The sequence below is a fragment of the Thamnophis elegans genome, chromosome Z, assembly GCF_009769535.1.
Source record: "Thamnophis elegans isolate rThaEle1 chromosome Z, rThaEle1.pri, whole genome shotgun sequence".
NCBI lineage: Eukaryota > Metazoa > Chordata > Lepidosauria > Squamata > Colubridae > Thamnophis > Thamnophis elegans.
The window spans coordinates 22454609-22480966 of record NC_045558.1 but is presented as its reverse complement, the minus strand read 5'-3'; the positions used below and the strand labels follow the sequence as shown (position 1 = coordinate 22480966).

The 26358-nt window shown below is 38.1% G+C and overlaps 1 protein-coding gene across 4 annotated transcripts in view; it reads right to left on the bottom strand.

Moving 5' to 3' along the window:
- The window catches only part of ABI1 (abl interactor 1), an 85643-nt gene that overhangs the window by 45451 nt on the left and 13834 nt on the right, over nt 1–26358 (bottom strand). For all 4 annotated transcript variants that reach the window (XM_032235395.1, XM_032235398.1, XM_032235396.1 and 1 more), the window contains exon 2: nt 4796–4963. In XM_032235395.1, the coding sequence (XP_032091286.1) occupies nt 4796–4963 (168 nt within the window). The remainder of the gene's footprint in view (nt 1–4795; nt 4964–26358) is intronic.

Sequence of the window (26358 nt, the reverse complement as noted above, 5' to 3'; positions counted from 1 at the left end):
TTTTCAAGTACAATGGTACCTTGGTACTCAACTACTTTGAAACGCATTGAATTTGGTACTCAGCACATTTTGACATGAAAATTTTAATCCTATACTCATTGTTTGTTTGGTACTCAATACACAAGCTAGAACTTCTCAATGTCGGCTGCCTTGTGATTCAACACATTATTCCTTATGGGGGGAAATCGTTTGGTACTCATTGTTTTTAGTATTCATCATGCCTCCCTGAACCAATTAACGATAAGTATCAAGGTACCACTGTATCAGGAATTCTTCTAAGGCATTGTCTCATTAGTGATGCATGGCTGCCTAGAGCATCATCAAATCATTATTGTACCAAGAAAACATCAATAAGAATAGGCTTAAAAATGACAAAAATGTTGCCAAAAGTCACTTTAAAACACTAGTGAGGAAATGGTCCAAATCTTGAAGTTATACTGGGCTGTTTGGCTAGCTCCCATATTTCTAAGAAAGTCTCTATCCAGGATCTAAGGCAAACCTGACAAACTGTTTTATATTCTGGTACTGATTTTAATTTCTTTGCCTGAATAAGCTAAATAATTATGGCTTAAAGATACAAATGTCACTTAAGGGATCATATGTACAGAGCCATAAGGGGCCAATTAACATATTATTCCAATTGACACCAGTTCCCTAGCCAAATTGGCATCTGGTTTTATAGTAATTATTGCCCAAGAATGAGGCAGATATGGGACACTTTTGGAATCCTCCTAGAAGAGGAGACAAACTTGTATCAGTTGTCAAACTTGGGAGAAGGAACTCCAGAAGAAGCCTTTTTCCCATGCAGAAATTTGAGACTGCAAAGACAGGTAATGACTCTTCTCAAATACCTGTTCAAAATGGAAGCATTCCCAACTTCGACAGAGGATTAATAAGGTCAATATTCCATTCCAGGACAGGACTTGGAAAAGGCATTCCCCAAACAGTTATGTATGACAGAATTAACTATCAAGTAGTTAAGTAAGATGCGGTGGCTCAGTGGCTAAGATATTGAGCTTGGATCAGATAGGTCGGCAGTTTGGCGGTTCGAATCCCTAGCACCACGTAACGGAGTGAGCTCCTGTGACTTGTCCCAGCTTCTGCCAAACTAGCAATTCGAAAGCATGTAAAAATGCAAATAGAAAAATAGGAACCACCTTTGGTGGGAAGGTAACAGGATTGCATGTGCCTTTGGCATTTAGTCATGCCGGTTAATGACCACGGAGACATCTTCAGACAGTGCTGGCTCTTCGGCTTTGAAACGGAGATGAGCAGTGCCCTCTAGAGTCGGGAACAACTAGCATATAGAACATATGTGTGAGGGGCATATATGTGAGGAAAACCTTTATCTTTACCTAGCTAAGTAACCCCCAGGATGGGGGTTAGGGAAAAGACTCCAGGAAAACAGTTGGGTGCAGCAGAAGTTATCAAGTTCTCTATGAGTGACAGCAAGGTCATAGTTAATATGAAGACTTCAAGGGTTTCTGGGGAAGGTTGTGATTTCTAGACTTCCATCCTGCAGATCTAGGCACTCACTACAGTGGACTTAATGGATCATAAAATTATGATGTGCTGATACGTTGCACTCCACAAATGACCAGTTATTAAAAAAAACCAATCTTCACACATCTCCCATCCATGTTGTCCTTATATAATTTGATACTCTGATCATTTTCATTTCAGAGTGAGGTTGGTTTGGTGGTTAAGGCACCAGGCTGGAAACCAAGAGGCAATAAGTTCAAGTCCCGTCGTAGCCCTAAAACCCAGCTGTGAGACCTTGGGCCTGTTACTCACTCTCAGCCCAACTCACTCACAAAGTTGTTGTGAGAAAAATAGGAAGAATGTGTGTTTGATACGTGCACGGTCTCAATTTATATATATATATAAAGTTTGAAATGTCTGACCACAGAACCAGTTACCTCCCAAAGACTTATTAGATCCCACAGACTAGGCCTCCTCCGAATTCCATCTGCCGGCCAATGTCGGCTGGCGACTCCTCGGGGGAGGGCCTTCTCTGTGGCTGCTCCGGCCCTCTGGAACGATCTCCCCGTGGAGATACGGACCCTTACTACCCTTCCGGCCTTCCACAAAGCGGTTAAGACCTGGCTGTTCCGGCAGGCCTGGGGCTGTTGAACTATCCAGCCCCATTCGAGGTTACGGCTGTTGTAGAATTTTAAATTGTTGTTTTTATTTTATTTTTTGTATCCCCTCCCTTTTTTATTGTGAGCCGCCCTGAGTCTCTCGGGAATAGGGCGGCATACAAACTCAATAAAACTGAAACAGAACTGCGAATAAGGCTTTTCAAATCCTAAATAAAATGCCATCTTAATCCATTCAGAAAATAACTAGTAATATTTGATATTGGAAATCATTATGGGACTTTTAGAGAATCTCTGTTGCTCGATTTCTATTGCACGTAGGCCCTATATAAGTAGACGGTAGAGGAAATTATGTTTGGAAGATTGATCAATGAACAGTGGTTAATGTTCTGAGAGAACAACAATAGTTTCTGATAAGAAACTACATAGCAGAGAGAAAAGAAGTTGCAGGCATTTTTGTTTTCCTGTGCACATTGCAGAATTTAAAACATTCCACTTCAGCAGTATTAAAATAAGATGGCCAAAAAACGAACAACCAAGTATGTGTTTATAAATAGCATTTCCTTTTCATACATTACTGTGGTTAATTACAAGTGAAATCAATCAACTGATAAGAATTGTGTTTTAGTGCCTTGAGAAGTATGACTAACAATTTAGTTTTATTAATGTTGAAAATGATAGCACATAACTAAAACTGAATTTAAAAGTTAATTTTATAAAGAAACCTGAAGAGGATAATGAATTTAAATTAATTTCCAAAAGTTCTCAGATAAAAAAGCATTTACAGTCCCAGTAAATGCTCCCCTGCTACGTTACAAAGCAAGAATTATTTATCATTTTAAAAAAAAAATAACCCAGGGGACTTGAATGTTTCTGTATATAATACAGCCTTCATACCAAGCCAAAAACTTATCAAAACAAATGGCTGTGCTTTTTGTACTTAGATTATGGCTTAACTAGTATTAATAAGGCAACACAATATAAAATAACAGACTTAAAAGTTTAAGCAATCTATTTCCCTAAACATGTTAATATCCTTATGGCACGGTTTAAAAATATATATTGTGTTATTTATTTTAAAATATGATTAGTTCAAGTTCATGAAAGCAGTTATTACAAAATAAAATGGGAAGCTTCTTCTCAGAAATTGATTTGCCTAATTATGCAAATAGTTCACTAGCTGTAGTACTTACAAGTACTTTTAATGTAGTAGTACAAAAGGGATGCGGGAGCTCAGTGGCTAAGATGCTGAGCTTGCCAATCAGAAAGGTTGACAGTTCAGCAGTTCGAATCCCTAGCACTGTGTAATGGTGTGAGCTCCTGATACTTGTCCCAGCTTCTGCTAACCTAGCAGTTTGAAAGCACGTAAAAATGCAAGTAGAAAAATAGAGACCATCTTTGGTGGGAATGTAACAGCGTTCCGTGCACCTTCGGCATTTAGTCATGCCAGCCACATGACCAAGGAGACATCTTTGGACAGTGCTGGCTCTTCGGCTTTGAAATGGAGATGAACAACATCCCCTATAGTTGGGAACGACTAGCACATATGTGCGAGGATAACCTTTACCTTTACCTAGTACTGTATAAATTTATTTTTAATGCCATTTTTTTAAAAAAAATCCTATGTTTTAAAACAAAACAAATAGAAAAATATTTTAATGATAAAACATACAGATAGTCTTCGGTTAACAAACACTTGTTTAACAATTATTTAATTTTACAATAGCACTGAACAAATGAAACGTTTAACTGGTCTTTGAACTTTTGACCATCTGAGCACCCTGCATTCACATTTATTATAATCTGTGTGCTTGGCAAACAACTCTCACTTGACATGATGGTCTCTCTACAAGCACCTGGATCTTTGCTATACATTGACTTTGGTTATTGGGAGCCTGCATGATTGCAAGAAGAGCCTCATTTAACAATCTGTGAAGTAGGCTTAACAATGGCAACAGGGATTGTAGAGATTGCCCAGGAACAGTCATGGGATGTTAAGCTTTGCAACTGCATCTTTCAGCCACAGGAATTCCAGTTCCAGTAACTGCCGTTAACTAAGGATTGTGTGTGCGTGTGCGCGTGTATGTATTTCCTAGGATTTATCTCTTGAGTTCTTGGTGTTTCTGAGCTTGATTGTCTTCTTGCAGACATTTCATTACCAGGCTAGGTAATATTATCAGTGATGATGTTGCATTACCTAGCTTGGTAATGAAACATCTGCATAACCACCAAGCTCAGAGAACATTAAGAAGTCAACATAAAATATTTTGTTCAATTGCTAATATTTAAAATATAATTTACTTAATGAATATTAAAACAATATAAATTTTACAAAAGTTGCCTTTTGCAAACCCGGGTACATATTACAATTATCTATTATTTCCATCTGAGCTAATATGATTGACCAAGTAGGAATATTTTAAATCCACAGTGGCCATACTATACAGTGAATTATGTCAAGAAAATGGTGAAATCGGGAAGAAAAAAGAAGCTAAATACTGCAAGTGAAGAATAGTTTATCTCAAATTTTAAGTCAGTGAAGCTTATGTCACAGATACAACATGTCTCGCCTCCCAAGGCCTGAAGATCATGACATAAATTGAGATACTTACAGACAACATCTTGAAGTAAACCATTACCCAGTTTGTGGGGAAAGAAAATATATATAATAACTTAATTCCATGGCAAATAAGTACCTGTGAAATATGATTAATAGAGGATTCCATTCTCCGGAGTTGGGAGGCTTGAATATCCAATAGTTGGAGCACATTGTTGGCCAATGCATTGATCTGGTAAGCAACACTGGCTAAAGATTGGGTTGTGTATGCTTTGGTCTCTTCTAATGCTTTCCTTTTGTCTGGAGCCTAAAGAATGAGACAAGAAAATGAAAAGATTCAGAGACAGAGATCAAACACGAAGTCACAACAAATTAATCAATTACTGAAATGTAAACTATAAAGAGTGAGATATGAATAAATACATATAATCTTTTCAAAATGTTTTGAGGCCTCCAAAGAAAGTCCCCCATAATTGTGTCCCATAGAAACACTTTACAATTCTCTTCACAAGGAATGCAACGTACGAAACACAAATGCTAATATTTTTGGATGATACAGTATGTTGCAATCAAACAATTCAGAAACAGGAAAAGTCTCCTGCAGAACAGTGCCCAGGTAGACAAACTGATTATTCAAATGGGAACAAGAAAAAAAAATCAAGCAATACTATATGCAGTTTTCGTTGACTATTACAGAAGAATTTTAACGACTTTTTTACACAAGCTGGTTAAATTCTTACTATTTCACAGGAGTTTATGACTTTCAATACAATTTTTTTTCAAGGTACAACTACAGCAATAAATGCAGCAATAAATTGTACAAACATAAAGCACAACTTCACATTACCGCATTGTTTACCAATGACAATCCAGGGCAGTCCTGATTACTATTGTAACCCAAGATACAAAGATCATTAAGCAGCAAGAGCTAGGACTTACAGGTAAGAAGGGCAGGTGGCAGGGGAGGTCCTGAGAGAGGCAGCACAAGCCACATGCAAATTAGAGAGCCAGGACAGGCTATAAGTTGGAGGAGGCCCCAGGTCTGTGGTGGTGAACCTGTGGCATGCGGAACCCTCTCTGCAGGCACATGTGCCGTTGCCCCAGCTCAGTTCCACCGCGCATGTGCATGCGCCTCCCGCCAGCCAATTTTTGGACCTCTGCTAAGAATGCGTGGGGGGAGGGACGCATGCAGAAGATGCATGCGCAGAGGATGAGGAATTGTGTGTGCATGCACAGGGACAGGTGCTCCCCGTACCCCATTTTGTTTGTCCCAGGAGACTTCAGGGAGGCCTGCTAGGCCCAAAGCTGTTGCGTATGTGCGTTTCCAGCACATGACGACAAAAAGGTTATCCATCACTTCCCTAGGTCCTAGGAAGACCAGTGGAGGTTGTACCTGGCAGGTGAGTGCTGAATGGCCACTAGACCCAATAGCTCTAAAAGGTTATTAGTAAATACAAGCAAAGTTTTCTCCGCATTATATTTGCTTTGCAAAGATATAAAATAGGGTGTTCAAAATAAGGAACCTCAAACTGGCCACTAATTACCTTTTCAAAATTGTGATCAAATTCCAAACTAGAAACTTTTTGATGTAGCCAATGAGCTAGGAAATAATTAATCTGGATCAAATTATCAAACTAACCCTTGCCATATTCCAATATCCTGGTCTAAAAGTAAGATTTGTTTGTTCCCATAAGTAACAGGAGAACAAATATTACTTCCTCTCCTTATCTACATGCAATAAAGTTTTTCTTAGTGTTTTGTGGAAAGAAAAATAAACTCTACTGTGTGCAATGGGTGCAATTCTCCCAAATAACCTGAGGGTTTTTAAGAGATTTAAGATAGCAATTCTCAACCTTTTATGACCTCTGGGCACATGTTTCAAGGTTAAAATGTTTCAGTTCTGAAATGTTCCCATGTTACCAAAAGTATTTCAACATTATTCGTCCGTTATCAGATGAGTTATATACTAAAAAAAAAAAAACCCACAAGATTATTTGATTGGAAAACAGAATATTTCTAGTAAGATTAGGACAGCATTAGAAAATTTCTGGGGTTGGAATATTTCAATCTTGTAACATTTAGCACACTTCTAACTTCAAAAACAAAGCAGTGTGCAGCACTCAGTGTTTTTCTTTAAAAAATCTGCCAAGAGAGAAATTTTTTGATTCAGCACATTTGAAAACTTCAGTAATGGAAGGTGGTGATTTGCTTTGCAGTTTTGTCACCTTCACTTTTTTAAATTCAATGTTTTTAGTTTTTTTTTTAAAGCAAGAAAGATAGAGCATGGTAGGCACAAAGGGGCCCCTGAGCAACATCGAACAAATTTTTGGTTTGGTATTTCTAATTCATGTTAATTGTACAGATAAATTTCTATATTAGAATTTTAGATTTGTGTTTGTGCTTGCATTTAATTTATATAAGCCTAGTTTCATTGCTTTCACTGCTTTATTTGTTGCTTAATCTGGTCATATTTTACGTCTTCATTCCGTTTATTTCCTTTGAAAACTCTTTTTTTTTCCAAAGCAATTCTCTATATAAACAAAAGTCTAGGGAATCTGGGAACTAACAGAATGATAAATTTCTTAGCTCACGCAAACTTCTTTAAAGGCAAAACTGGGGATAAAATAAATGTACAAGGAAGAAGACAACAGGAGATGCTTTCAACAGATATGGATTATTAGTAATTGCTGTAAGTTTGATTTTTATGGAACAACTAATGACTCCATAAAGATATTGACAAAACGATGTCAGTTTATGTCTCCTACTGAACAATCATCATTGCTTTTATTTTATAGTATAGGGCTGGGCAACATGGCAACCACTTAACATTGTGGACTAAAACATCTGGGTGGAGATGTTTATGAGAGCAGCAGACCAAACCACTTGGAAAGTACCAGACCATCTCAAGAAGAAGAGTTCTCAGAGCCGTGATGACACAGTGGTTAGAATGCAGAACTGAGATTATTTCTGTTGACTGTCGGCTGCCAACAGTTTGAATCTCACCGGCTTAAAGTTGATTCAGCCTTCTATCCTTCCAAGTTTGATAAAGGACCCAGATTGTTGCAGGCAATATGCTGACTCAGTAAATCGCTTAGAGAGGGCTATAAAGAACTGTGAAGCGGTATATAAGTCTATGTCCTATTGCTATTTGCTTGAAGAAGTTTCTTTTGTCTTTTTAATCCCAACTGTACCAGTTATTTATGGATATATTTGAAAATCCAACTGGTTAATTCATGCTGATTTAAAAAGCTCATACTGGAGACCAAAGAAAAATTACAACATCTCATTTTATTGAGTGGTTGAAAACACATTAAAAGTTAACTAAAGGGCAATATGCTATTATTGGAAGGAGCAGAGTTTTTTCTTCGTGTTTTACTTCTAATATGAGATTTCCAACTTTACTGTATGCTGGAAGAGATAAAATCTAATTCCACCCAACCACAATTATCAAAGCAAGGGATTGTGGGAAGAGAAACATGTTAGTCTACGGTAGCAAAAAAAATATATGAGAAAATGTCTGGTGGGGTGTGTTTTTTTTAAGAATAACACCTTTTAATAAAAGGTATAATCTGTTGTGAACTAGGTCTTTCAATAAAATGCACTAGTCTGAAAAGGTCTTACCAGATTCCTGATTCAAAACCAGAGACATAATTGGTTTGGACAATGAATTTTAAGGGCCATCAAAGAGGAAGGAAATATTAGAAAGACCCTGTCAGAGTACAATACTACAAAACAAAAGAGAACTAATCACAGATATATTTGCCTATAAAATTACAGGAAGAGTAATTACTGAGAACAAGAAAGTACAAAGAGAAGCTTAAAGAAGTCAGTTTAGAAACAATTAAGCATGAAGAAAAGGAAACGCAACTGAAAAATTATTATTCTTTTAATAAAAATAAGTAAACTATAAGTCAAACAAAATCTATGGAAAACAAATAGAAAAGGGTAATGATGGTTATATTCCTCCCAGACGTTTTCCATGGTGGTACCAACCTCACAATACAAAGATACAGCTTTACTTTTGTTCATTCCACCCAAATATAAAATAAAAATAAAACCATCAGGAAGTGAGAAAGGAAATGCTGGCAGGATGATGATCAGGACAGCCGCAATTACTCATTGCTGGGAAACAGAGCTGAAGTAATTGGGAAGGGACGTTTTAGACTTCTCTGTTGTATAAATGTTGGGCAATCACTTACATAAATATCATTAAGAAATGCATTCTTCTTGTGAAAAAATCTTTTTCTTTCTTTCTTTCTTTCTTTCTCTTTCTTTATTTCCTCTCTTTCTTTCTCTCCTTCCTTCCTTCTCTGTATATTTCTCACTGACACTGTGGAACCTCCATATGTCAAAGAAATCTATTTGGGTACTTGCAAATGTTTTGCTGCTGTGAATAAAATGGCACTATACCACTTGTCTTTTTGACATATTGGTTGAAATAGCCAAATATAATTATTTTCAACTCTTGATTTGGGAGGGGACTGGGAGAAACCTTGCCTTTTTCCACAGATAAAAATACTGGCCAGAACTTGTTTCTAAACCTTGGCCACTTAAGATATGTGAACCAACTCCAGCTAACTGGCTACTGAATTCTGGGAGTTGAAGCCCGCACATCTTAAAATAGTGATGTCTTCTTTAGTTTTGTACTCGCTTGGAATGTAGGGAAATGACTAAGGCTTACCTACCCATCAGTGGTGGGTTGCAGGCGGTATGCCCTGGTACAGGCGTACTGGTGCCTCCCGGGCACTTCCGCGCACAGAGCACATGGCGCCTGCACAATGCTCCACCAAGCAGCTCGAGCGTCATGGAGGCTCGCGGAGACATCTCAAGAGATAAGGACGCATGTATGTGCTGCGCGCGTTCATACAGGTTACAACAGGATCCGGAACCAACGATTGCTACCCATAGAATTTTTCTATGTTCTACATACCCAGCAACCTGATCCACGTGGGTTTTACCCTATGTCTGCCTTGTTTCAATCATGATTTATTAAATAAACCACAAAAAGTTAGCTACATTATCAAAGTAGGCATGCTTTACAAAAAAGACTGCCTAGCTTTCCCCAACATGTCAGCCTAAAAGTAAACAATCATACTGTGGCTTAAGATGTTGGGTGAACCTAATCAGTGTTGGTCAAACCACACTGACTCACATCCGTAAAAGATTCCTGAGGTAATGCTGACCTACCTCATTGCATTCCTCATGAGAATGCTTCTGCCAGCAATACTTTGAATAAAATTGTAAGGAACAAAAAGACAAACATGCAATTCCTTGTTTCTAAACCACAGTGACTAATTTATTAATTTTCTCACACCATGTTCCAAACAGCCTTCCACTGCGCAGTTGGCTATTTTCTGCAACTTTTAGAAAATTTGTTGGAATATATCATACTTGCTGTTTCCGATATAATCCAATGTATATGTATCAAGATATTTTTCATTTGTATATTGTAGCATGCTTTTAACTAATATTTTATTTTACACTCTGAAAGGCCTCTTCGGGAGAGAGGAATATCAGACAGATACTGTATATACTCGAGTATAAGCCTAGTTTTTCAGCCCACTTTTTGGGCTGAAAAAAGCCGCCTCGGCTTATACTCGAGTCAGTGAAAAATTTGCCCGAAATGGAGGAGAAAAAGGAGCGGGGCCATGCCGCTGGGTGACACTCGTGAATGGCCCAGTGCCCCTGTGAGTTTCCCCTCCCTCTGTGTCAGTTTGCCGCGCAGCGCGCACCGCACCATCCCCCCTCCTCACGTTCTAATGTAATGCAGGGCTGTCTTACGATTCCCCTTCCTCCCCCTCCTGCCGCTCTGCAACGATGTCCCACCTCCTCCTTGTTATGGCAAGCAGCCACATAGCGATGTCCCACCTCCTCTGGTACAGTGATCCAATGATAGGAATCACTGTGCCGTGTGTCATAGGAGGCGGGACATCGCTCCCGCGGCTGCACGGGACATCATCATCACAGCGGGACATCAGCATCATGAGGTGAGTGAAGTATTTCATTGAATACACCGCTAGTTTACTGTTTTTCTTTGAAATAAATATTCAAAAACATTATTGGTATCTATTTTTATTTTTGAAATTTACCGGTAGCTGCTGCATTTCCCACCCTAGGCTTATACTCGAGTCAATAACTTTTCCAGTTTTTTGTAGTAAAATTAGGTGCCTCGGCTTATATTCGGGTCGGCCTATACTCGAGTATATACGGTAAGTTTCTTCTGACCACTTATTTATCTGAAGTCTAAATTCCTCTGTTCGTTTATAGATAATCTTTTCTAAAAGATTCTGCAGATACATTCCTTATGCTCAAACTTTATGCAATTGGGGCAGTTTGCCATCTACTTTACTCTTATATTTATTCCTATTGAAAAGATATGAAATGGTGTTTAGTTATGCAGAAAGTCCTTCCTCCTTTGCATTGCCTAGTGAAATGCAAATTTGATTATCTTAATGTTTACATATGAGTTAAACAATTTGTATTTTGTTCATATTTTGCTTCATACAGGATGCCTTAACCTGCAAGTTGCTGCCAAAATAGGCAATAGTCAGCAGGCTCCCAATTAAGTAATTTTTTTCTGCTCCTGTAATTCACAACCCTTATTGCTTAAGTTTTCTGAGAAACCTACAAAATTTAATTTACATTTCCTGGTATTTCCAGTTTAGTTTCTTCAAAATTTGCTCTAGTCTTCTCTCAGCATTTTCACACAGTTCAGTCCCAACAGAGGCATTCATCCAACATTACTTTAATATGTCCCAAATTAATGGGCCATAGATGCCTCAGTCCTAATAGTTCAATATTTATCAAACACTGGAATTTAAAAGAAATGAATTCATTAGGACAGCTTAATCAGGCTGTACAAACTCCTAGAATGCGAAGCATTAGATGCATAAATTAAAAATAATCACAGATCAGCAAAAGAGCAATAATGAGGCCTGCAAGCCCTCGGCAACTGATCTTTTAAGATGACAAGATTGGAGGCCTCCCACTGTGGATTTATTTAGTATTAAAAAAACACCTGTGGGCTGCATGGCCGGCTGTAGGTTGTACAGGCCTAATTTAAATTTTGCTGTATAGTAATACTTACAAATCCCAGAATGCAGATCATGCCCATTGCCCATTTACTGTAAACGAAGGCTAGAATCACTGTTAGAGAAACTATTACAGAAACAAAAAACAAAAAGAATGAACTCTCCATTTATTTCCTCCCGTTTCTTCTCTCCGTGTGTTTCCTCTATCCCTGCTCTGTTTTCCCCTTCTGAAGGAAGTCCATATAATGGGGCCAAGATGAAGAACCTACTCTGTGATTTGGCACATCATCCTAGCAGATATAATATTGGTCCGCAATTTGATACTCTTTTGAAATGCCCTGCAGACCTGGTTTTGCCAGCGGGTCAGGGGGCTCCAGGCAGTGGTGGGTTGCAGGAAGTACGCCCCAGTACGGGCGTACCGGTGCCTGCCCGGAGCACCGGGTACCGTTCCAGTACGGTTCTCCAGAGGGCTCACCCGCCTGCCTGAGCTCCTTACCTGTATTTGAGTTCTTCGGTGCTTCCATGCACGGCGCACACTGCACATGCGTGATGCTCCGTCAAGCAGCTGGAGCGTCACGGAAGCATTGCAAGAGGTAAGGATGAAACCCACCACTGATTCCAGAGTAATACAGAGCCTATCAAATGGTTTGTTTGATTGCTGTTGCCAGAGGAGTGGTTAAGTGGATTTTATATTCAGAGTTAAGAGAGTTAAGAATTAAGTTTTAAGAGGAACGCAGTGGCTCAGTGGCTAAGATGCTGAGCTTGTTGATCAGAAAGGTCGGCAGTTCGGCGGTTTGAAATCCTAGCATCGGGAGTGAGCTCCCGTTTCTTGTCTCAGCTTCTGCCAACCAGCAGTTCGAATGCATGTAAAAATGCAAATAGAAAAATAGGAACCATCTTTGGTGGGAAGGTAACAGTGTTCTGTGTACCTTTGGCATTTAGTCATGCCAGCCACATGACTATGGAGACGTCTTTGGACAGTGCTGGCTCTTCAGCTTTGAAATGGAGATGATCACCACCCCCTAGAGTCGGGAACGACTAGCACATATTTGCCAGGGGAACTTTGCCTTTATTCAGAGTTTTAGTGGTCATATAAATTTTAATAAATAAAGTAATTAATAAATAAATTTGAGTCTTAAAATTTTCAAGAAATCCTTTGCTTGACTACCAACAGAAAAGGAAGAGAGTACTTCATCAGTATCAGGCCTATCAAGAAGAGCACGTTAAGAAAGAGACACCATGTAGATCTAAATCCAGTTTTATTACAACAGTTATAGTTTAGAATCTTGCAAATCTGAACATGCTATTTTTCCTCCCTCTTTTATCTTCATGAGAAATGGACTGGGTGAGGGAAGGCTGACTGAGATGTTTTCATGCTGCACTTTTGACAAGGACTTAAGTTTTGGTTATCTGAAGATTGCCTTGGTAATGGTTCATCATTTTTAATTAAATACAATAAGTAGATCTTCCCTTTTTATTAAGAACAATATTGCCTTCCTATAAATAGACCCTCAGTATCAACTACACAGCGGGTTTGGACTGCAACTTTCCTACCACTGTATTATAAGATTTCAGTTTGGGGATAATGAAAGGCCCTATATAGCATAGTTGTTCAAGCATTAAACTTAGGCTGGCGAGACTTAGTTTCAAGTTTTCACTGTACCTTGAAATGAACTGAAAAGCTTTGGACCAATCACTTTAAGTCCAACCTATTTCAGAGAATTTGGGGCACCTAATTTCTCAGAGAAAAAAGCAGAATAAAAATATGGTAACTAAATGAGATTCTTTCGAATTCCATTCTATGAGAGAGAAGCAGTTAAATTGAGACAGAGTGTACAGAGTCAGTAGATAATTAACGTAACAGTAGTTCCAGCAGCAATAGTAGTAATGGTACTAGTAGCATTTGTAGCAATGAGAGTAGGAACCGGAGCAGGAGGCAAGGATATAATAGAAATAGAAAGCATCATGAATATGTTAAAGCATTCAGCTCTTCAGCTTCAAATGAGAGGAGCGTTAGGGTAATGATGATTTAATAGCTGACCAGCTGCTGTAAGGCTGTAAAACCAAGATGATGCCATGAGAATAAGCCAGCAGGGCTACTGCCACTTTAAGAAGCTGTATATATAAGGGAGGCCATGTGAGAGTGTATCTCTCTCCTTATGTATCTCTCCTCATGTATCTCTCTCCATTGTAGTTCTCTGTGTAGAGTTGAAGATTGATTGATTGCCTGGCATTTGCCTAACACATGTATGTATGTATATATAAGTCATATATAAACCACTGTTTGAAAGACAAAACCTCTGTGTATTGTATTTTGCTCCTGGGTTGTCTCAAAATAGTAGTCACCCTGTGCGCACTCTGACATAAACTCTCTACTATAGTTTTTGGAAAGCTATTTGAAGAACTCTCTTCAGAATGAAGAGCGAAGTGCACTCATTAATTTATTCAATTTATAAAAGAGATATGACTCTGTGGCTAACAGAGAATTAAAACCTGATGAAAATATCACAAGAGAATAACAACATATATTATAACCAAGATAAAAACATAACTATGACATAAGCTCAACCAGTTATCCAGGCTCCCAAATTCAGTAATAAAACCAGGTGTTCAAGGCCTTATAGGATTGGGGCAATTTTGCACAAACTAAATCCATTTGCTTCAATAAGGCAAGAAATCTTTAATATATCACACTTATGAACTACAGGCAGTTTCAGTGCACTTACTGTTATTTTTGCCTTCTGAGTGTCGCACCTTGGAAAGGTTTCCCTGCTTTTAGAAACTATCCTATTCATCAGGATAGCTTCTAAAGAGACATAGAAATGTAAAACTGTCAACTAGTCTGTAACCACAATTTTCCCACATTCAAACAGCCTTACTTTTGAAACAGGTAGGAAAAAACATTAAAGGGTGATGTGGGTTACTGGAAGAAATAAGAGAGCATGAATTGCTATTGAACTATAGTATAAGCACTTCATCTGCGATTCTTCCATGCAGTTACTGGCCTTCGCCCTTACACACTCAGCAATTGATTCCTATCACTGGGTAAATTTAGCTTTTCATACCAAGGGAGGAAAGGGAAAATATTCAACACTCCACTGTGCAGGTTGAGCCGCTAAGCTGTTTCTTAGAAAAACTGGAAAGTGGAGGGCAATAATGAGAAGACATACGTATGGTGCCTTAGCTTAACTGATGAGAGATGGGGTGAGGAAAACTAGTGGCTTAATATCCACCCCACTGCGCCAGAGGAACACTAGAGAGAAATGCCAGAGAGCATTTCTTATGGAGCATAAACTGAGACCCACACAATTTTTACTGCAAAATTCCTTTCAGGATGGTTGTGAGGCTGCAAATCCAATGCCAATGTCTTGGATTTTTCAAGGTACCTTTTCAGTTTGAGTTCAGCTTAATCTCAGTTTTCCACATATGATCTGCAATAATGTGTCCCAGAGGTTTAATTATCCGATTCACACTAGATAATGTTTACCTACTATGAGCCAAGAGTCCAATTTGCAGGACTATTAAGAACTGTAAATCTAGACATCATTTAAAATAATTACAGAACTACCTATAGAATTTTATATGGGGAAGCCCATTATTATTATTATTATTATTATTATTATTATTATTATTATTATTATTATTATTAGCGATCAGCAAGATGTTCAGTCTGGGATTGAGATTTTTGTCTACCTATTGAGTCCTTACCAAGGACCTGGGATAGAATAATCTGGATGTTTGATGGTGTTACAGATATCGTCACAGGATGGAAGCAGTTCCAAGTAAAGCCAACTTCTGCAATTGACTGATGGCAAATTTGTCCATGCTTATGGTGTTCAAGTGGTGCTCCAGTTGTTTTAGGACTGCACCCAAGGCACCTATTATTATTGGTACCACCCTTGCTTGCCTTTGGTATAGTCATTTTATTTCTATTTGTAGGTCTTTGTATTTTGTTATCTTCTCCAGTTCTTTCTCTTCTATTCTGAAGTCTCCAGGCATCATTATCATCATTATTATTAAAACATGAAACACAGTCAACTGAACATTTAAAAATGTGTCACAAATACCATTGGCTGGTGCTAATGGTTGTTATGGGTTGTTGCCAGTGTCCTGGGTATCAACCAAGTATCTTCTGAAAATATACAATGTTCCGAGTAGCGCAACATTTTGCAGTTCCGCTCGTATTATTGCAGGAAACTGCAATTTATTGATGTGTTTTATAAAATTATTGGACATGGTATCAAGTGCCCCAATGACAATGGGTATCACTGTTACATGTTTCATCTATACCCGTGTAGTTTCAATGGCCAGGTCGCGATATTTCGTGATATTTTTTCCCAGTTCTTTTTCTTCAACTCTGGCATCTCTATCAATAAACTGTACGCTTCGGCAACCATGATATCTGGCATGTTATGTTCCAAATGACAATCTGTCCTGCATTCGAAAGTCCCACAGGATCTTCACCATCTCATTTTATGGTTGATATGGGTTTCTTCCAACAACCTAAGTATCAAGCAAGCACCTTTCGCTGGTGTTATTGCAGGAAGCTACAATTTATTGATGTGGTTTTTTTTCTGTTCTTGTTGTTTATAAAGCTTTTTAAAATGTTTAGCAAGAACTCAACCTTGTCGTGAGCTAGAGAAGCAGGAAAGAAAGGTAGGAGAGTCACTACAACAATAGCCACAGAATTTCTCTGGCCTGGAGACACAGACAAAAGAGAACAAAAACTTACGTTACTTGCTACTATTCTTTAAATACTGCAACATGGGAGGAAATTGATCAAGTTGAAGAAAGAGACATCTGAAAATAAAGGTTTGATGGCGCTACAGAATATTCCTATTTTTTAAAAAAATGTTTTTCCAATCATGGGAGTTGCTCATAAAAACATAATTCACAGGCATTGCATATAATGCTTTATGACTCTGATGTTGACAAACCAGGTAATGTGGATTTTGCCAATCAACATTCTACTGTAACGTATATGAATTTCTCAGGAAAGACCCAAGTACTTATCCACAGTTATTTTTTACTTGATTTGTATGTCATGTTTCCTTCAAAACTCAAGATGTTATACACATTACTTCCTCCTCTATTTTTTTTCAATAATGATCTTCATGATAGGTTTGGCTGAGAAGGAGGGAAAGAGGGAGGGAGGAAAGGAAGGAAGTCAAAATAATTTATTTTCTATGGGTTAGTGATAAGGAATGTCCTAAACCAAGGATTCCTCAGTCCTAATCCAACATTTTAATTATTACACAAATGTCTACAAACCAGAACTGAATTGAAACAATGGATAAGAAGTATCCATACAGAAGGAAAGTATATGAGCCTGAAAGTTTTCAGCTATTATTTATTTCGAACAATGGGACTACACGTTTCTCCAGGAAGAAAGCTGCATGTGTCTCTTCTCCTTCTGGGAATAGTAATCCAAAAAGAGTACAGCTCTTTTAAAGTAGTGAGTAGGAACAACATAAAACCTACATTTTATTTAATTGAAAGTTAAGCATAATTATACACACGTAACACATTTATATCTATAAAGATAAATGTGTGTGTATATAAATATATGTGTATACATGTATTAAAATGCATTCCATATAAATAAAAGTAGATTTAAACAGTCGCCAAGCTTTTCATCTTTTAATATTATACTTCAGCAGCAACTGCTAGAGAACTTAAGGGGCTGCACTCAAGATGAGCAGATGTACCTGTGCCCCCAGGTAATACACTTTGATGCAATAATAAGCCGTGCTTTGGTTTTCATTTTACAGTTACATCTAACTATGTATGTAAAATGATTTTTTTATATGGAGATCAAAAGAAAATTATTTCCAAGACATTTTTCAAAGCTGGTACTCATCTGCCGAAAGATTAGGATAGCCAACAGCTCCTCTTACTCTTGGAAATAAAGGAGGCTACCAGAAGAAGAAGACGGAAAAGCAACTGCTAGAAGTCAGAGCAGCAAAGTTAGATTGAAGTTCATATACAATTGCTATTCGGAAACATCTTCTATGCCACAGCTTTTCCACCCCAATAAAAAAATCATCTCAAGGTGCAAAATTTAATTTGACAGTAGGTCCTTTTTTTATGAATGCATTTTGAACTCAGTGCTTGGTCTCCAACTTTATTAAGGTATTATTCAAAAAAAAATATTCTGCTTTTATTTTAAAATAAGGCTAATTCCAGCTCAAGACCTTCATTATAATTTAAAGTGTTTTTTTAAAAAGCCTCCTTTTAATTAAAAGTAAACCCAGTCTGCTTTTAATTAAAAGTATTGCGTAACGTACACCAATCTGAAGTAATTTCAAATACCTCTATACAGGACTACAATCAAAACTGATTCTAAGGAAATGGACATTAAGCCTTGTGCTAGTGTGTTTTGGCTTGTGTGAAAGAAATCAAATTTTTCAGTCATTATGCTATTTACTTTTTGTTATCATGATCTGCAAACTCAGCTACTACGGTTTACAGCCCATGAGATAGGGTTTAATGATACAAGTAAACCAGACTGTGTTATCTATGATTTACTAAGTTAGCTTAATTTTCTGCTTCTTACAAAATAATTAAACCATACACCAATTGTAGCAATAGCAATAGCAATAGCAATAATAGCAGTAGACTTATATACCGCTTCATAGGCCTTTCAGGCCTCTCTAAGCGGTTTACAGAGAGTCAGCATATTGCCCCCAACAATCTGGGTCCTCATTTTACCCACCTCGGAAGGATGGAAGGCTGAGTCAACCCTGAGCCGGTGAGATTTGAACCGCTGACCTGCTGATCTAGCAGTAGCCTGCAGTGCTGCATTTAACCACTGCGCCACCTTGGCTCTTGTAGAGTTGTGTGTATACAATAACGGTAAAAGGTTCCCTTTGCACATATGTGCTGGTCATTCCCAACTCTAGGGGGCAGTGTTCATCTCCGTTTCAAAGACAAAGTGCCAGCGTTGTCCGAGAGACATCTCTGTGGTCATGTGCTGGCATGACTAAACGCTGAAAGCACACAGAACGCTGTTACCTTCCCATCAAAGATGGTTCCTATTTGTCTACTTACATTTTAGATGCTTTTGAATTGCTAGGCTGGCAGAAGCTGGGACAAGTAACGGGAGCTCACTCCATTACGCGGCACTAGGGATTCGAACGCCGAACTGCTGACCTTTCTGATCAACAAGCTCAGCGTCTTAGCCACTGAGCCACCCTTCTGTACACAAAAGCCAGCCTAAAATATAGCAGGTTAGTTTTCATTTCAGTATGCCATGCAAATATAACTTTTTAATTACTTCACAAACTGTGGCTTGGTATAATGTCCAATGATAACATAATTAATACCTATTCTTAAAATTCTAATTTTACAATCTAAATATGTAAATGTTTATGAAGGTATCTTTGACGGAATTAGTCCAAACATCTTTAGATAATGTCTATGCATGAGAGAAAAAATATCCAAACCATCAGATTTGGTTTATTCTGGTCTTCTATTTTCAAATTATTTTATGTGATATTCCCCACCTCAAATATTGAGGAAAGGACAAAAAAAAAAACAAGATGAGTTACACATTTGCAGTATTACTCTGTACAAATTAATGTGTTGCAATTGACAGTCTAACTGCTTCAAATTTAGTGACATATTAGTGCAAATGGCAATGTGGTAGGATGAATGTACCTCTGTATAAATTCCACAATTAAAAGTGCAGAGGCATGGAAGGAGTATATGCAAAGTGAAGCCCTAGGAAAAATAAGTGGGAATCAGAAAACAGGTTTTGGGAAGTTGATATGACATGCTTCAGAAAAATGTTTATCTTTAGCCAGTGTGGTTAGATTTGATTGGCATTTTGACTCACTAAAAGCTGCATGTTTGAGAAACCTAATGTAAATTCACTGAATTCTGCAACACATAATTTAACCACAAGATGTAGAACAATAGGCTTAACCTAAATTAATTTGTTCCAGAGTCATGCCCTTTTCTAAGAGAAAGCCAAAGAACCTCTCCACAATTATGCCAGATTGTGATATGTTTGAATTAATAAAGACATTGAATGCTGCACTTGAGTATCTAGATTTCAGAATCAGGGAAGACTAAATTCTGTAACTGATATAATTTAGGAAAATAAAATTGATTTAACATATTTTCCCACATGCCCAAATACTAAAGTTCACACTTTAGTTTATGGAGATCTGGATATTTTGCTCAAGAGTTTTCTCATACTACCAACAAAAGACAAACAAAAACTGTGTCCAATTCCTGTTTGAATCAAAATACATTTTTCTCTATTTGTTTTAGCTTCTCCTTTGTTTCCTACAAAGATTGGTCACAAATTCTTAGGTGATCATAATTTTAATTTATTACCAAACCAAGTAATAAATATAGGATTTCACTAATCACATCAGGCAAGTAAACTGGTAGTGCAGCACTATTTTGTCTTGTTCATGAGCAAAGTAAAAAAAGGATCTGGAAAAGAAACTTCCAGAAAAGACACGAGTTTTAGTGTAGTCTGGGAAACAGAGAAATTGCTAGATTAAGGAAATGGGAAAACATTTCTTTACCGTTGCCAAGAAAACAGTGACCCATAATGTCACCCAGAGACTTGTTAATGCACAGATGCAGACATCTCAAAAAAAAAAGTACTTTCTTTGGCAATCATGCCGAGCAGGAAGAGGACAGTTTTTTATAATGTGAAACAGTCCATAACTTAGCAACTGCTAAAGCCATCAAGAAAACTCTTATCTGACCCACTGAGTGTATTTGCTTGAGTGGGCCTGTTACCAGAAGAATGGGATTTTTGAAAAACAAGTAAAACAAAATAATATGTGATTCCCTACCACAAGAATGGACGAACTTTTAATAGCCAGGGGCAGCTCTTAAAGGGGGAAAGAAGCTAACATATTATTGCTTACTAAAAACACACACACACACACAGTAAAATAAATCACTGTGGCTTGATGATAAGTAAATCCAATTTAGTTATGACTCAAAAACAGTGCATATCAATAGCATATTACAATATCAATATCCCACATTGCCAAATTACTTGCTTTCATGTTTAACTAACAGATTGGTTCAGTACCACTATCCAGCATCTGACGTAGCATAGCCAGCAGCTACACAGTGAAATTAAAATGCCAGACACAAGTCAACGATATTTAGAACTCTAGGTAGAAACGTAAAGCTATAAAAAGAAAACTTTGGTGTAGGTATATATACAGGCATATATATAGTATGTCTGTAGGAGCTGAGGGGGGTGAAAGGAACAATCAAACCTGGATTGCAAGCCACTGATTATAAATGAAACTACTGGATAGCGATTTCTGTGATTTCACAGGGTGAAATGGTGTACTATTTTGTTCTTGCTGTCTGTTACTAATGGGGCTTGAAATTAAAATGGCATTATGTTTATTTGCTTGCAGGAATCATCCATGACAAAGCTGTATCTTTGTTTACTGGTGGACCAAACTGCCAAGTAATGACAATCTTTTTTAAAGATTGTCTTTTTTAAAGACAATCTTTAAAAAAGGTTCATGCAAAATGTCCATACACGTTACAGTGTAACAAAAAGCATTAAATTGGATTGTGTACATTTGTTGTATATCATATATTAGATGGTAGATAATTTTTAGAAGAATTCCCAAAACTAGCACCAACTTGAAGAACCTCTGGGAGAGGCTAACATATTTTCCATTTTTTAACTGGTTCTATGCAATGTTGTGACCCATTATTATTTTGAATTTCTTATAATCGGCCAATATAGCTAATCTGTTTTTAAATGAATAGAATGTATAAACGATATTGGACTCTGCTATGTTCACAGTGCACATAGGTCAAGAAAAATAGCTAAAAACAAACTGATGAAGTTATCCAAATTATACCCAGGATGGCAAAAGTATGGGACAGGTGCCACAGGTAGAACACAGAGCCCTCTCTGCAGGCACACCAGTCATCAGCCCAGCTCGGCTGTCCCATGCATACGCACACGCCTCCCGCCAGTCAGCTGGTCTTTGGGTCTCTGCTGCGCATGCACAGGGGGAGAGCAAGTGGGGGATGCATGTGTGCATGCGTGGGGTGCTTGTATTGCATTTTTGGGGTTCATGCACATGTGTGCCCCCATTTTGGGCCTGGAAGGCTTCCTGCATCAAGCTGGAAGCCAAAACAGGCACAGGGGGGCTGTACCCCTGCACATGCGCCTCCCCCATGCCCCATTTTGGGGTCTGAAAATCCTCCTGCACCAACCTGGAAGCCAGAAATGGGGGAGGGGTACATGTGCAGGTGACATGCATGCATGATTGGGGGTGGGGCGCATGCACAGGAGGCAGGGCGCATGTGCAGGGGTGGGGCGCATGCACAGGGGTACTTGTATTGCATCTTTGGGTTGCGCACGGACGCTTTGGCCACTCGGCACCAAAAAGGTTAACCATCACTGGACTTATGTCACCCTTTAGCATATGATAAGTACATCTTCAAGACCAGTACAGACCAACGAGTGTGAATAAACTGCAGAGATTCATCATTCATTGGCTAGGTTCAACAACTGCAGAACTTTAAGAACTAAAATAAGATGCCTGTTTAAAAATTATGACAATATGTGTGTGCAGGTATCTTTATAATCTACTTGGCAACAACACTTTTGGATGAAGAGGAAAAAATATTTGCCCACTAGAATTGACCTCAGTTAGTTTAACAATATTGTTTTAATTGCTATTAATTCAAGGTTTAATATTAACAGTTCTCAAAGGAGAAGAGTCCAATCACAATATGGCAAGAGGAATTGTGAGAGCCACGCATCTCTTCTCATCTACAGAAAATGTTTTCTTAACGAACTACAAAACAAAAACCTTACAAGACACCACTGTTTTCAAGCTGTGATAAGAATGGGCAAGATTTATGAGTTTGTTTCCTGAATCGTTTATTGGATAAGCCACAGTTGACTGGGTTGGCATAATATTAATCATGAACTTTCACACAAGAAGCTAAGAGAAAATTAAACGATCTCTATAATGCAGTAAAAAATCAGGACTTTACATTACATGTAATGGCAATTCGACTAATGCTAATACACAATTACCTTTCATTGTTAAAATACCAAAATGTTAATTGCTCACTCCATGTCTGCTTTCACGTAAATTGTCTTTTTCCCTTCTATATTTCATCTGCAGATTGCAAAGTATCTCTAGACCTTTCCTGGCAGTAAAGCATTCAATATGCTTGATTCGTATTTCAAGTTTGTTATCCTGCCTTTCATGTGCAAGAATTCTATACCCAAAAACCAAAACATAGGTATACTGATAGGAAATTTACAGTGAGAGCAGGAATTACTAAACAAAAACAAAATTAGGCCTCGTATTCTTGCTAGGAGGGGAAATGACAACATTTTAATCTAATCTCTAAACAAGTGGTAACTTTCAAGCTTTCTCGGAGAGTTTTCACCTCACATACAGTACCTTTCTCAAAATGGCAAAACAGCCTCGTTATTATCTTATCCAATAATTTTGTGTTGAAGAATGGTAGAAAAACATTCCGACATTTGATGTCTTTCAACGACAATTATGTCTCTGAGTCCAAAGCATCAGAAAGACATCAGATTATGAAAGGATATTTTAAAAAGGTAAAAGTTCCCCTCGCACATATGTGCGAGTCATTCCTGACTCTAGGGGGCAGTGCTCATCTCCATTTCAAAGCCAAAGAGCCAGTGCTGTCCAAAGATGTCTCCGTGGTCATGTGGACAGCATGACTAAATGCTGAAGGTACACGAAACACTGTTACCTTCCCACAAAAGTGATCTTTATTTTTCTACTTGCATTTTCTACTGCTAGGTTGGCAGAAGCTGGGACAAGTAACGGAAGCTCACTCCGTTACACTAGGGATTCGAACAACCGAACTGCCAACCTTTCTGATCAACAAGCTCAGTGTCTTAGCCACTGAGACACCGCATCCCTAAGGATATTTTGACCAATAAGAAAGGGGTAATTTTCAGAACTGAACTCAGAAAGCGCAAGTGTAGCCAAGGAAATGTCATACTGAAGCGTGGTGAAGAACACTTTTACTTCTTAGCAGCTCCAGCTTCAAATTTCACAACAAAGAGTTTGGGGCAGCAGTGAATTTTTGGAAGTGTGAGTGTGTGTGTGTGTGTGTGATGGCAATAGAAAAAAGAGTGAATTTATGAGGATACAAACAGATAAGCAAGGCCACTCTACCCATTTCTATCTAGTTGCCTCTATCCCAGAAATTTATTTTTCAAAGCTATTCCGCCCTGTCACTCTCAGATCAGCTATGCTACTTTAAGATTGTACACTTGAATACCCAAATTTACTTTTTGATCTGTCCACTGTGCAGTGTATCTCTCTGACCATAAGTTTTCATATAATAAAATTTAAGCACTACAATGATAGTAATAGAACACAACAGACAGCATGTTGATGATGTAGCCTGAGAGAAACTAGGAGCAGCATACCTCTCTCTCTCAATTACTTTCCTTCACTCAAAAATGATTGTATGCTCTTACCGCAAACTAGGACTTGTCAAACTGTCAGCAAATTCGAGGGATAACAATTTGGAGAGAGCTTCAGGATGAAAAGCCTATCCAAACCAATCCTGGAACAAATTTGCAGTGAACTATTTTTGCATTTACAATCCTCATAGTGCCCCCCTCTCTATATTGTCCAAAGTAAATGCCCTCTATTTCAGATCCGCAAGGGTCACCCAATTCTACATACTGCTTGGCGAGGAATTGCTAAGTAAGGGTTCACAATACTGTAAAGTTTGAGAACCCAATCTAGTCTTCATCCAACTTGGTGTGTTGCAGAAAAACTAGGCTGCATCTGTCAGAATTTGAAACCAGTCATTGATTCTGTAATTCCAAACATTATTTACTGTTATGCCTAATCATTTATACATTACCGCTTGCTATTCACCCATTCAATCCATTGTCTATTGAGATATCCACATTGTTCTATAGTGTCTCATGGTCACTACTAATCATTCATTAAGAATCTTAATAGCCCCTAATACCAGTTACTTCCATATTGGTGCTATAACCTTTTGTTCTGTAAAATACACATTTCCAGTAAAATACAATATATGAAAAAATCCTTCACCAACTTAAGAAAAAAGTAAGTCTAAAGACCAAATAATAAAACAATATGCATTTATGGGAGTTAAAATATAAGCTGTACCATAACACAGCATGAACTCAGCTAATGAAACTCTTGTTTTTTGGTTTAATATGTTAGATGAACCAACAAATTATAATGTATTCAATAAAACAAGGTAAAGAATCTGTATTTATCCCAATATGTGAATTCAGTCAGTGTCTCATTACTCTTAGGAGCATGACTAGGTATACTTCACAAATAGTCAAGAATCCATTCACTCAAGAGAAATGGATTTCCACATTTCTAAGTGGAGAAAGAAGTTAGTTTTCTATAGCTCTATGGTCTCTGCAGATAGGAAGGAGTGGAAAGATTCCAAGAGAGCATTGTAGCAGAAGACCCTGCTATTTAATCCTTTTTTTGTTACTATGCAACATATCAAGAGCTCATATTTGCAGAGTTAAAACTACTGTCATTAACTGACATTTGGAAAGTGCAAACACTGGACACAAGGCTGACTGAGCCCTGTTTCTCAGAATAGCCAATAAATCTGCTGCTGAGGGTCTTTTGACTACTTCTGGAATAGAGAAGTCCCCAAGGTTGTCATGAGTACTTCTAAAAGCAATGGTCCACAGATGCAGCAGCTGTGCATAAGGAACAGAAAAAACACATTTTCCATTTGCCTAGGCTAGGTTTACTTTTCTCCATTAAAAGGGAAGAAGTTGATTCAGATTCAAGATTTTTCCGAAAGACAGCCGGAGATCATTCAATTAAGAAGATTATGGATTTATTTTTAAAAGTTAAAAGATAAAGGTTCTTGGGTTCAGCTCAACTCCTGGTGATATGTCTTGGTAACTTCCTTGATAAAAAATATGAAAATAATTTGCTGTTACTTTCTGGAATGATTTTCAACTTCCAAGAACAGTCTTATATTTTTGACCAAAAACTGAAACTATGTGGAATATTTAGTTTGAAGCAGGGGTGAAATCCAGCAGGTTCTAACAGGTTCTGGAGAACCAGTAGCAGAAATTCTGAGTAGTTCGGAGAACTGGCAAATGCCACCTCTGGCTGGCCCCAGAGTGGGGTAGAAATTGAGATTTTGCAGTATCCTTCCCCTGGAGTGGGATGGGAATGGAGATTTTGCAGTATCCTTCCCCTGCCACGCTTACCAAGCCATGCTCACCAAGCCACGCTATGCCCACCAAGCCATGTCCACAGAATCGGTAGTAAAAAAATTTGAATTTCACCACTGGTTTGAAAGCTTAATCTGATATCAATACAATCATTCCATGTTGACTATAGATCCCAGACCTGCATAATGGATGCTGATTATATTTGCCAAACTCTGAAAATTGTAGTTCAATAGATTCAGATGGATAATATTGGAGGAAGCAAGACTTTCTCCAGTAGGATAACAGAACCATTTGGTACCATGTAGTAGTTAAGATGCTGGTCTAGAAATAAGGAAACTGTAAGTTTAGTCCATTTAAGGCATGAAAGCCGGTTGGATTATTTTGGGTCATTTTCTCTCGCAGCCCAACTCCCCCACATGGGTTCTTATTGAGGGGGAAAAGAGGAAGAAATATTGTGTAGGT